This window comes from Tachysurus fulvidraco, chromosome 16 (genome assembly GCF_022655615.1).
Source record: "Tachysurus fulvidraco isolate hzauxx_2018 chromosome 16, HZAU_PFXX_2.0, whole genome shotgun sequence".
Classification (NCBI taxonomy): Eukaryota; Metazoa; Chordata; class Actinopteri; order Siluriformes; family Bagridae; genus Tachysurus; species Tachysurus fulvidraco.
The window spans coordinates 7,837,183-7,851,216 of record NC_062533.1 but is presented as its reverse complement, the minus strand read 5'-3'; the positions used below and the strand labels follow the sequence as shown (position 1 = coordinate 7,851,216).

At 37.4% G+C, this 14,034-nt stretch overlaps 1 protein-coding gene across 3 annotated transcripts in view; it reads left to right on the top strand.

Moving 5' to 3' along the window:
- kcnh5a (potassium voltage-gated channel, subfamily H (eag-related), member 5a) overlaps positions 1-14,034 on the top strand; it is a 68,667-nt gene that overhangs the window by 5,492 nt on the left and 49,141 nt on the right. For all 3 annotated transcript variants that reach the window (XM_047801513.1, XM_027149029.2, XM_027149028.2), the window contains exons 2-4: positions 2,118-2,241; positions 7,933-8,039; positions 8,971-9,099. In XM_047801513.1, the coding sequence (XP_047657469.1) occupies positions 2,118-2,241; positions 7,933-8,039; positions 8,971-9,099 (360 nt within the window). The remainder of the gene's footprint in view (positions 1-2,117; positions 2,242-7,932; positions 8,040-8,970; positions 9,100-14,034) is intronic.

The window sequence follows — 14,034 nt, the reverse complement described above, 5'->3', positions numbered from 1 at the left end:
ACCTTAGAAGCTTGTAAAATGCTAATGACTTCTTTAAGAATGAATAACTTTATGAGTTCTACAACTATTCAAATTGATCTTAGACAGTTGACTTTTAAAGGGTGTGGTACTAGCATGATCCCAAAAGCAAATTTTGACCAAAATGCTGCAATATCGTTGCAGTATTACCTCAATATACCAATTTGTCCAGTGGGTAAGTTAATGTAAGTTAATATCTTGATTTAAATAAAATTTGTTAGTTAAAAATGGTTAAAAATGATGTTTCACCACTTGGGATAAAAGTCTTCACCCTATCATCTGTAGACTGTGAGCTCAAATCCCAATTATGCTACAGAGGAGTACAAAAGTATCTGTTCTTGCTGAGTGGGTGGGGCATACTCTGCCTTCTGTCAATCACAGAAACACTATGAAGTTTTGGGCATCTTTGACATCTTGCATATGGAAGGATGCTGATAATGTTTTTCTCAGAGAATGACATGCCACCCTGTGACAAAGTATGCAAAGCATACATTCAGCTGGCTTCAAATGTGGCTAAGGAAGCATCCATAACCTTCACTCTCCCAGGTTGGTAGCTATCATATGATAAAGTAATTTGAAGGTGGGAATTAAAGGGAACAATTGAGGAAAACGTTAGTTTAGTTTTACTTGAGGCTTGGGGAATTCTGAACCTGGCTGCTATACTCTGTGGTTCTGTTTGTAGCTCTCCACAATAGTTAAATCCATGTGGCTACTTTATTTTTTTTTTATTGTGCTCTCTGGATATCATCGAACTTTAAAACGTACTTAAACATTGTTAGTGTTGAGACGTTCACACTTCATACATGCTTCTTCTACAATGCACCTCTGTTCTGCTGGACTGTCCCTTCGCTGTGCACTGTTGATTCAAGCCTGGACGTGACTCCATTAGCGAGCATGGTCTGGTACTTCAGATGGATATCTGTATATCACCAGTAACACAGTTTTCATATCATAGAGGTTGCATTTATAAGCAGGATTTGGATCATCCAGGCCCTTAAGGAGTGCTCCCAGACGATTGGTCTATGACACTTGAGCCCTGCTTGTGGAGACCCCTGTAATGAGCCCACGCATGCATCCATCGCTTTACTTTCCCTCGCTCAGCCAGGCTTGTACAGATGAGGAAAGTGGAGAATGGAGAGAAAAGAATTTATTCAACCACTAAGAAAAGCAGCCACCTCCACTAATGGCTGACAGGGGCTCTGCTTTTTCTTGCCACTTCTACCTCTCTGTATTTCTCATTGTTTACATCTCTTACTCTATCACTCTCACTCCCATTCTTCCTCTGCCTTTTCTTCCTGGCTCGATGCAACTCAGCAGGTTGACTGAGGCTCATGGCCAAGTTGAATCAAGAATATTTATTCTCTTTGATGTTTCTGTTACAAAATGTCCACTGATTCGTCTCTTCAGCCACGATGTCCTCGTTGTTTGTCTATTTTTATGCTGTGTTTCAGAAGGATGCAGATTTGGGCTGAGCTCAGCTTTACTGGAAGCACTTATACACCAGTCCACTTTTCTTCCCACTGCTATTGTATTATTTCAGTCACTGTAACAGTTGCCTCTGGCTTCTTTTGTTGTGATGCCAAAACTGCAATTAATGTATTCATTTGGCTACTTAGAGCATTAATTAATTAGAATTGATGGAGATTATTTCAGCAAAGAGTTCAAATTACCGCAACACTTTGAGGTTATGAGCATGGAATGGAGGGATATATGTGTGTGTGTGTGTATATATATATATATGTGTGTGTGTGTGTGTGTGTGTGTGTGTGTGTGTGTGTCTGTTTCTACGTGTACATGTGTGTGTTTGTGAACTGTTTTCTTTTGCTCTGGTGTGTGAAAATTTGCAATGGACTTTTGAGCTCTTAGGAAATAACAGCAGACCTTAACAACTTCATTAAAAAAGCTCTTGTTAATATTTCTTTTATTGGACTGTAATATTCAGATTTAAATGCCAATGCTTGCTTTGCACTCTTTTCTTTTCTCATTTCTGTCTCCACATAATGCTTCTGAGAAGGTGCTCATTATCAAACAGTAGCAGTGCCACTACTGTGATTCTCTATTGTACATTGTTTTAGTTGAGTTCCCTCTTTCTTTTGCAGAGACCAGTTTTCTCTTGGGTAATGCTCAGATCGTCGAATGGCCCATAGTGTATAGTAATGACGGATTCTGCAAGCTGTCTGGCTACCACAGGGCTGAGGTCATGCAGAAGAGCAGTACTTGCAGGTGAGTGTAGTTTATTACTACACTTCTAAAGGGTCACTAGGAGGACATGGCATTCAAATGTCAGCATGAAAGCTCAATGGTAACCTGTCATATACCCACTGAAAGCTGATGGCCGATGGTGGTGTTTTTCATGCAATTAATCCATCACCAATGATGCACAATGATGCTGTGCAGCTCAGTTGAACTTACTGTACAGGTCTAGGTTTAATGTTACTGTGCCTCCTAATCTTTACCACTGTTGCATATAGCCCTGATTTGCACATCTCCTCATAATGGCTTTTAGGTTTGTGTGGGTCCCTTTTAAAGTATTATTATAGATCTCAACAGTGATATTATAGACATTGTTATTGCACACAATAATTCCAAATTTCCACTCACATTTTATTATGTGTTAATTAACTTGTTTAACTATTGTATGTATAACTATTATCAACACTAATATTGTCAATCATAACAAAACTTTTTTCATGGAACTGTGTACAAGAAAAAGCACCCAATACCCCACTGTAAAATATGGATCATGAATTTTTTTAGAGCCGATTGTTCTGAGGCTCTTGCTAAAATTGATTGCATCTTGAAATCTGCTTAACAGAAGGATATTGAAGCCCTAAACCTGGTTGCTTCTTTCGGGAGGTTCTAGCCAGATGGGATGCTTTTAAAAAAAACATGCTTCTGAATCAACACAGAAATTGTTAAAGAAAGTGACAACATTAGTGTACTGCGATGATCTCAGTCTCAGATCTGCATCCTATTAAAAACCTGTAGTCTAAATTGAATAGACAAGTCCACATGCACATACCTAAGAATACAAAGAAGCTTAAAATATTATTCAAAGAGGAGTGGAATATCTCTCTATAAGAGTCTTCAACCTTGTTAAACTTTACAAAAAGAGACTGTAGTTTTCCCCAGGCTGGCTGGAACAAATGACGAAATGTCACAGTAATTTTAAACCAGTGCTTTGTAGTAAAAATATGTGAAACTTCAATCTCCCCCAACATGGATGCGTTATTTTTTATAAATTCATTATGCTTAATTTAATAAAGGGTGCCAAAATTTCTGAAGGGCACTTTGAGTGTACTGTACACAGAATTCAACAAATGCCTTTGGGGAAGGAAACAATTTTCTGATTTTGAAGTGAAAGCATTTCTCTATAAAGCATTGTGAAAATATATCATCATGCCGTGGTATGATTTACATTTTTATCCAATTAATGTAGCAGAGCTCAGCTCAACCTACCGTTCACATAAACCAAAGATACCGAAGCGCCACTTTCCTGCGCTATACCTAAATTTCACCATGATACCTAGTGCATATAAATGTTCTCCATTTCTGCAGAGTTGTCAAGGAATGCTATGTTTAAGGTTTGCAGAAGGAATGGAAGGGTTTAAAATAGCAACTCAGTATTTTTTCTCTGTATTGAATCTGAACCATTGATGTTGCACGCTTTATGTATCATAGACTAGTGCAAACATTTTAGTGTTTTTTTTTAGCTAGAACAAAATGCCCGGATTATATCCTATTAATTAAAAAGCAGAGCTCACTCTTCTGTTGCAGTGGCTCTGCTTATCCTGTTTACACTGATGGTATTAAAAAAAGAACTCTTACAGAATCTGCAGTATCATTAAGATCAGGGTTTGATATCGAGAGGACAGAAAGGGGGTGTTAACGGTCCAGTACATGTTCCACTGTTTAAATTAAAAGTGACCAATTTCATTGTGCACCGACTTACTGATTCTCCAGGTCAGCGGTGACTGGTCGAGCCATAATTATCACTTTTCTCTGCAGTGCTGGAGGGGAAATGCCACACTCCTCCCCCATCTCAGTAGGTGGTGGTTCTAAATTCACTGTGAATCTCTGCAGTCCTGCAATGTCTTGAGCCACACTTATGTTATTTTATTTCACCTGGCCACTTACATTTTAAATTCCTCAGTCTTCTCTTTAGGGGCCTCTCAGAGTGTCTAATTATTGCCCAATAAGATCAGTAGGCTTCCAGTCGCCTGGGTGGAAACGCCCACTGAAATGGATAGCCTTCCCAAGTAACTTAGGGTGCAGAGGGGGGTTTTAGAGCTGGAGCTGGCATGAGACTTGTCAGCTAAAGCAATTAACTAATGTGGATTTGATACCGTATCCTGTGAAAGCACCCACCAGTAACAGCTCACTGAAGTCATTATGCCTGTGATTCCACCCTTAAAGAGGGCAAAGTAATGAGCGGAGTGTGAAAACATGCAAAAACTTTTAAAAAGAAGAAATGATTGGAATCTGCTTTGTGCTAAACAGTGCAGTAAATCGTAAAATGTCAAATTCCGTAACCGTTCATCCAACCAACCGTAATCAGCCTCACAGTTAACAGAGAATAAAAGGAAGAGAACAAGATAACTGTGTCTCCCTTTTTAGTGAGTCATAGCCACCTGTCTGCAGTATCCGACTGGCTCCTAAATATCTCTCTCTGCCCAGTTGCCATGGGGACAGCAACTTTCTGATTTCCTTCAAATAAAACCACTTGGAGAACTTTGTGACAAATCTGAAAGATGTTGAAGCTAAGGTGTTGAAGACACATCTGTGTTTCTGATACTTTTCATTTGAATCTCCTTAGTAAAGAATCTTAATTGTAAGGCTATTAAAGCTTGTCAAAGGGATCCTATAGCTCTATAGATTATTTCTCCATCAGAAATAGTTTCAAATAAAACCCCTCTAGGAAGCTAAGAACTGGTTAACAGACCATTCTATTATCAACAGAACCCTTCTGAAAACCCTTTTTACTAAAGAATAAACTTGCATGTATTATACATTACAAATATATACATACAGTCCATAATACTATATATCCTTATCAGGAATACCTGTTTTCCTGATAATACTATATATCCTTATCAGGAATACCTGTTTTCCTGCTCATTCATGCAATTACTTAACCAGCCAGTCATTTGGCAGCAGGGAAGTGTATAAATTCATGCAGAAAAATGCCAGCAGCTTTGGGGAATGTTCACATCAGCTATCAGAATGGAAAAATTGTGATCTCTGTCACCTTAAGTATGGCATGGTTGTGCCAGAAGGAATGGTTTGAGTATTTCAGAATCTGTTGATTTTCACACACAAAAGTCTTTAGAAAAGAATTTTCTCGTTCGGTTGGTACCTTGTTGATCAGAGTTCAGAGGAAAATGGCCCAAATTGGTTCAAGCCAACAAGAACTAATAAATAACTGCTTTTTATGTAACAAGGCATCTCATTGGATTCCATTCCTATTCACCACAGTTGTAAAGAGAGGTTATTTGATTTCCTATATCTTTCTCTAGGCTTGAGCAAATCTGGCCATTTAACTCCAGTCGCTTGTTTGATGTTTTTGCTTTTCACATGACATGAAACTCTAGAGGCTGTTGTGTGTGAAAAACCACAGAGATCAGAAGTTTCTGAAATGCTCAAACTATCCTGTCATATTCTCAAACAACCGTGCCATATATCTTTTAAAGTTAACATGGCTTGCAACTTTTAATCTGCATCTGCATGACTGTGTACTGTACATTGTGCTGCTGGCAATTGATTGGCTGATTAGGTGACTGCATGAATGCGAAGGTGTTTCTAATAAAGTGCTCACCGAGTGTATACACACTTTGCTCACAACTGATAACTATGTTGCAGGCACACTTACAACAAGTACATAAACAATTGTATTATACATATACAATACATACAGTATATAAACACAATTAGAAAACAGATGTAAATCTGTTGAATAAAAAAAATCAAACACTTCTTGATGTTAAATGCTGTGGTAAGAAAATAATTCGCTATCATTGACTATTTTCATGTAGCAGCACCCCCTGTCTCATAATATATTAATTCCTCCCACAGCAGTTTGACAATGAATGCATTTTTTAAAGAAACGTCAACATTTTTTTTGCTTGTCACTGGTAAAACAAAAATGTTCACTGCAATGAAGACATTCCATGCATCAAAACCTCTGACCTCAGGCAGTAATAGTGAAGTCACATATACACTGGAGTTTACTTCCATAAATGTTCAACAAACCTTCACCGTATGTTTTCCACCCATTCATTTTAATCAATCATTAATGACAATGAATTACATGAGTCAGCTTTTAGCAAAGAAACGATGTGATGTCAGTGCTGCTTTGACAGAAAACGATACCACTGTACATCACTATTTTAATAATTTTCCTTTTCTACTTGTTTTATGTATTATATATTTTATTTTTATGTCACAGACAGTTGTAAAAAAGCATTATACTACACATCGTACTGGGTATGTTATGTGTTGAATTTGATAATGCTATTAATTTGAAAATAAATTTGATAATGATTATCATAACATGTATTTGTTAACATTATGTGAGCAGTATTTAGTGCCTTTAGCCAGAGTCGGTGCTTTGTAACACCGAGGTTAAGCTGCTATAGAGAACTATTCCAGACAGAAGGCTTTTTCCAGTTTCTTAGAAGCTTCTCGACAAGCTGCATTTCTTTATTAACTTATAAACTTAAAAAGAGATGGAAAAAGAGAGGCTGATGTGAAGGAAGGAATGCTGTAACATAAGTGTTAACCTGAACAAAATTATTACTTGAATTGTTAATTATAAATGAAGGAAATGTATGATTTGTCTTTTTGAGTATTAGAATAAAGCTTAAATAAAAATATTTCCAATAACAGAGTTTGATTCCTTATGTAATAAACACAGAATAAAAATGACACATTGCAGAACATATCGAAAGTGGTATAAAACACATTAAAGAACAAATCACTAATTAATTGAACACAACTCTATAAGGATTACTCTACACAATTATAATGAACAAGATATGTCCCAAGGAGTAAGAATACTAATAAGTAACGTTAAAGAATAATTTAAATAAATCTGAATTTCGAGGAACTCTTTAAGATTCATCATAAAACCATACAGTTTCCTTTTCAGGACAGATTCTGAGCAGAAACCATTTAGAAAGCCATCTGAGGAAACCCTGAGGTACATTATTTTCTAGAATCCAGTGACACTGCAGTCACTGTGTCATTACAGTACTGGGTTGGTTTCATTACTCTTTATTGTTGGAAACAACGAGAAAACTCTTTTATATGGTCATAAGAAACACAGTTGGTAAATACAGAACCTACAAGCACCTGCGTAATTAGATGAACAAGCTTGCCTTGCTAATGTAATGTTAGTCACATTATTGAGTACTAACGTCAAAATATGTATTAACCACATGCTGATTCAGATTTCAGGTTTCAGCAGACCTTCTGACTAATTTAAAGAGTCAGTGTAATTTAGTTCAGAATTAGGCTTAAATCCAGGAAATGAGCCTGCTATGTGGCTGAAGTGGCTATACTGTAAGTATTAAGAGTGAGATCAGTGTGTTTCACAGACGGGATTGTGTCAGTGTTTATTCAGCCTTTTATTTGATGAAGACAAACAGTGGAATTGTGGGATCATTCAGCCAGTGTCATCACCCACTATACCCAACACACACCCACACAAACGCTAAATTAATTGACATTGACAAAGACTTTGATGAGAGGCTGTTTGTGATACGCAGGTGTGTTCAGTCACTCTAACTCACTCTCTTTCTTTTTTCCTTTGCTCCCTGTTTCTGTACCTCAACCACCCCTCTTCATCCCCTCTCTCACCCGATTCCTTCTTTCTCCGTTCTCTCCCCAAAACCCTCCTCACTTCATCTCCGGCAGTTTTATGTATGGTGAATTGACAGACAAGAAGACAATAGACAAAGTCAGACAGACTTTTGACAACTATGAATCCAATTGCTTTGAAGTTCTACTCTATAAGAAGAACAGTGAGTATAACAGGACTTCATGCAGGCGATTATTGTGTTTAAGGCTTTTAGCTGGGTGTACGGTGTACGGCGTTAAAAAGAGCCTACTCTTTTGAAGCACTTTAAAGCACAAACTGTTCTTTATTTATTATGCATTTTAGCTGTTACAGGAAGAGCTTTTTGCGTTCTAAATTCAGTCTTGCAGTGGCAGACACAAGCAAAAATAATGATGATTCAATTTAAATTGATCAGTACGACGAACAATATAATAAAACACTAGGAGCATTTGTGTTGTGGAAAAAACCCCCAAACCAAAACAAAAAACATTGAATATATGCATAAATCCATTCAATGTGTGCAACAACCAATCTTTTGCATTTAGACTGATATCGCAGACAACCTCATTACTTAGACTCTTTGAAACTACTTCCCCAGTAAATGATGTGCTGTACTCATCTATTTACACCTCTAGATTTGTGCATTCTTTGGGGTTTAATCTTTTCTGAATTAGTTGTTGGTACTTGCTGGCATAGCTCAGACTTTTTGCTATTGTTCATTGTCTATTTTGTTGTGATAAGGGACATGTTGTAGACAGTCAAACTTACATAATGCTCTTAAGGCCTGTAGTTATCTTACATTTCCCATTTGTCTGTGTAGACACTTAAGATCAATAGTCCTAAAACACTTTCTAAAGATAAGCCTGTCTGGATAATCTGTGGCTTAATGATCCTTTAGGCAGCCACACAGCAGGTTTCACATATTAACGAATCAGCTGTTGAAGGTTCATATTTCTCCACTCTTTAATCTCTATATCTAACCCATAAAACCATTATATCGACCTAATTACCTTTTCTTCTTACTCATTCTCATTTATTTCATCTCTCCCTGTTCTTGTACAACCATCTCATCCCAATGACTTTATTTTCATACCTCCTTTCTACGGCTAACTCAGGGAGCCCAGTATGGCTATACATGCAGGTGGCCCCGATCAGGAACGAAAACGATAAAGTGGTTCTGTTCCTCTGCACCTTTAAGGACATAACCGTCTTCAAACAGCCCATCGAGGACGAGACCACCAAAGGTAAGACCACAGCAGATATGATAACTGCTACAAAATGGTATGTTTTGATGTGAATTTTGCCAGAAGGTAAAGGTTCTGTGCTTGTAGTAATATATACTGGACTGGAGATTTGTTGTGTGAGTTGAACATAACTGGCTAATGTCCCACCCGATCTCCCATTCTTCACTTCCATTTCTTATAATATACTGTGTATAATACAGTTCATACTCACCATTTAACTGATATATTAGGACATTTTTAAGAATTCGTTTATTGAAAAAAATCGTTTATTAAAAAAAAAGGTGGTATTGGGGTTTTCACAACACACACGTTATTCTCATTACCTCTTGTGCGAATTCAGAACTGTCTTAATAATTACAGACTTGCACTTTAAAAAGAGATACAGTGTGAAAGGGCCATTACAAGGTCAATTAGAGATTCTGCAGCCTAGCTGATCTGTGCAGTGCTGTGAGCCGTAGCCTGTCCTAGCAGAATAGAGCAGGGGATAGAAGAGCTGTCACTTTGTGTTTAAGAAGGCTCTCTTTTCCGGCAGCACAGGAGAACTCCACTTATGTGTGTGATTGATGGGAAATGTCAGATTTCTCTATATTTTCCTAGCCCTCTGACCCCTGCTTCCCCGCTCCCTCGATTTGGTGCCTACTTTTCTTTATCAGCTTGGGTGACTCTGCTAAGTTAATGCGCAACTTTGACATGATCCTGGCTTGCAGTGTACCCTCCTGAAACCTACACACACACACACACACACACAAAAAACCCTCCACACACACATGCAGTGTTTGAAGCAGGCCGGTAGTTTCTGTCACATTGTTAGATTGGCAGAACGACAAGCAGGTGCAAGGTGTCAGCTGTGGAGCTGAGGCAAACTCACACCTGCTCCCTTCTCAGATAGACATCCAGGGCTAAAGAGGATAAGGAGTGAACTTTCTTTCTCAGCCTCTCTATTCCACCGGCTGTGTGGTGCTTCTTTCTTGAGTGTCTTGTACCTATTTGTCCAAATTACATTTTGTGAAGAATTTGCTATGTGACATTACCCTGGTGCATACACAAAAATAAGCTAGAACAGTGCATAAGATGACAACACACAGAACCACACTGCATGTGTTCGGGTCTCATCAGACTCAAGTGTACTATATAAATACACAATATAAGTATATCTTAAAAGTAATATAAGAAACAATGTACAGTTAATCTAAAAGGTGCATGGCTTTTCTGAGTCAATGGAAATCAAGCTATTTGAATATAGCAGAAGTTTAGGAATGACCTTTTTATCAAACAGTATGTGCATCGCTGTGTACATTACTTCACTAAGCATTATTATTAGCCCAGAATATCTGTGATATGATACATGGTCATTTTATGGCACATACCTTATAATCCAGTTGGATAGTTGACAGTTCCAGTTTGGAACTCACACCTGTCACTTTCATAATGTTTAACTAGTAAAGGTTCATGTATGTCACATGACACAAGCATTGACTGACTGATCCAAAGCACTACCGTATTTGTTTGCTCAATTAATGCTTAGTAACTGTTGCCTTTCTCTATGACCTCGGTCAAGCTTTCAGCATTTGAACAGGTGTGTCTCTACTTCCCAGAGTTGTATATTGAACGATGCCCCAGATATGGTCAAAAGACAAAAGAAAAAGACAGAAAAAAGTTTTGGACAGTCATATGTGAATTTCTAGCTGCATTTTCACTTCAGTGGCAAGGGGATATGAAAAAGCAACACTCAATATTGTGAAATTATAGAAGAGTGATATGGGATAGTAAAAGAGTGTTATTTTCTACCACTTTCCAAGAACTAAAATAAAAATAGTTTTTAATTGGTTTGTCTGGTAAATTCCAGCACAATGCAGATAACGTTATCAAAATATATACATCTAGTTGATTTTTTGTTCCTTATGTAAATTAGATTTGACTAGAAAATTGTGTATCAAAAAATATAGTTAGAGTTAGCTGCCATGCTAAATCCTTTACCATTTAATTTGTAATTGTAACCAAATGTTATTTGGGATCAGTTAATTATGGATGAAGTTAATTACCTAGACCAGCTCCATTAGTGGCTTGAGCTGAACTTGGGTTTGGACTGATTTATTTCCTTCTAATGCTAGAGTGCATTCCTTAAATGCCTTTTCTACCATATGACATATACATGTTTTGTGAACAGATGGCAGACACCCTTATCCAAAGCAACTTACATTTATCGCATTTATACGGCTGAGGGCCCAGTAGTGGCAGAATAGTGGTCCTGGGATTCAAACTCACAGCCTTCCAATCAGTGGTCCAACATCTTAACCACTAAGCTACCGCTTCACTCACTTTTATTACGTAGAAGGTTTATCACGTAGTAACAGGTAACTTGGGTGTGAAGCCGTGTATGGCTGGATATCACTCTTCTTGTTTGTTCATGCTTGTAAAGCTTGGCAAGATCCAGATTTGTTGAAGAGTGGTGAAAATCCTGATATTGTTTTCCATGCTTATATATGCATGACATTTAGAATAAAAAAATGTCTTTGCATTCTGGTGTAAGAATTTTGTCTTAAGTGATAATGATGAATTGCTGCACAATATTAATTAACAAAGTAAAAAAATATTTCAGGATTGTTTTTAAAATATCCTTTTTTGTGGTATCCTTATATTGTTTTGTAGTAAATAGAGTGTATTGTAAAGGCTGGTCTGTGCACTTACTACTCGTTTTATGTTAAAGAGCATCTCATAATGTGCTAAAGCTTCTATTACATGCTCATTATAAAACAGGCATTGTAATTAACAAGTCATGTAGTAGAGAGCTATTTTAGGAGCTGTATTCCACATCACAGTGTACTTTCTTCTACTTGCCCTCGGGTACACAGACCTAGTTGTGTGTCTTGGTTTCAGAAACAGTAGAAGTCCCACTTGAATAACATGCATTGCCGTGATCTGGAGGGCTTTTAGGGGAAGTTAAAATATGCACCAGATTTTCATAACTGTTAGAGTGAATGTACATCAGTCTATACACTATGGACTTTATTGCAAAATGTGTGCTTTTGTGAACACATATTACAGTAATCCTTAAATCTCTTGGTGTACCCAGTACACGTTTATATAGTTTGTATATATCAATGTGTGGGACTCTGAGGTACCTGAACCTCTGAGCATCTACCACTGGCTATTGGGAGCTGTGCAATATCACCATGACCTCAAAAGTGAAAATAATATGAAATCTTGACAGATGCAGCTACTGAAACCCAACAACTGCGACCAGTTATAAAGTTAAGAAGTGATTCTTGAATCAAAAACCCAGAGGGTACAAAGAAGCCAAATAGACAATGTCATCTCTCTCCATGTCCTTTTCTCTCTCTTACTCTGTCGCTATTACTTATGTTATGGTTTCTGTCAACCTTGTGCTTGGCAAACTTAACCTAGGCAAAGAGAGCAATGATCATCTTAGTGAAAATCTGAAGGGAATATATACTCCATAATGGAGAGCTGCATAAGGCCTCTGATAGTCTTAGAGTCATCGCCTTGTCCTCAGCGAGAGCTTATATTTTGGACAATTGTTACTTTCTTTTTTTATCCCCTCCTTATCCAATCTCTCTACTGTCACCTTAACCTTTCTGATTTAATTATTTACCTCCCTCTTTCCCTTTACTTGCCTCTGTCAATTTATACAGGTCTCTTTTGGAAATACTTAAATCCCCATTCATATTCATCTTCTTAATGTTACTCAACAATAATGGCTACTGTACAGATGCTTAAATCCTGCCTGTTTAGTGCCTATTATTCAGTTTTCTCCACTGAGCACTAAGGCTCTTTTATATGTTTGCATGCTCTGCTGGAGAGCTTGAGCCAATCAGTACACAAGGCAGATTGTCCCATTCCTTATCCTCTACAGAGCTCATGTGGCATGTGGTTGTGTAGTGAGAGTGCCCCTGTGTACTATTGCTGTAAAATGTATGAAATGGTCACTTTTTGTTGTTCTTAAATTGGAAAACAGCAGTGCACCTCTGTCTTTCCTCCAGTCTGCTTTTAGTGTCTGACACTATAAATCTCAGTCTCTTTAGGGACTAAGCAGAATGAATCTAATCTAGTGCACTTTCAAACTAAAGAAACATGCGGCTGAGAATCAGTTCTGAGATGATGGCGTTTGCTCTCCTCAGTACCTGGACTGGATTTAAACCTGGATCCTAGCTAGAGCCCAGGTTTCCAGTTTTTATCTGGTCCTGTGCTGTCAAAATGTGATGTTATGGCCTTCAAGGAAATAGGGGTGTGTCTAGTAACCCACTATATTTAGATTGAATGGTCTGCTGTAATTATCCTGAACAGAAAGCAGCTAAATGACAATGACAATTTAGATATAGGAATAAGACAAAGAATGAGAGCTCTTCATTCCGTTGAAAGCAGGAAAGGTAGACAGAAAGAAGCTTGTCATGGGAACTAACTAAAACTAAAACTTGGTTTAATTATTTTCTGCTGTCCTTCAAGCTCTCAGCACTGATTTGCTATTTTGTTTGTGTGTAAAAACCCCATCAAACCTAACAGATTCTATGGAGAATTGCATATTTTATATGAGCAAAATACCATGTGTTTTGCATATTTGTCTTCATGAATATTCACAAATTCATTTGCTGGTATTTTTAGCCTAAAGTTGCCAAATACATGGCATGTCAATCCAAAAAGATTAGTAATGATTCAGTACTACAACACATTACTACTAATGAAGGGCAGGTGTTGAAATTCCTAAAGCTACTTTCCAAAAGACACTTAACGTTAAGAGAGTTTATTTATAATATGCCTCATTAAAATAAACTGAAAATGACTCAAAATAATGACTTAATATTACCATCTCTTTCACATTACAATATTTTACACACATTTGCACATCCAGTGCCAAGAGCATTTAAACAGAACCTTTGATTTAAAATTTTCCTTTCCATTTACTTTATTAACATAATG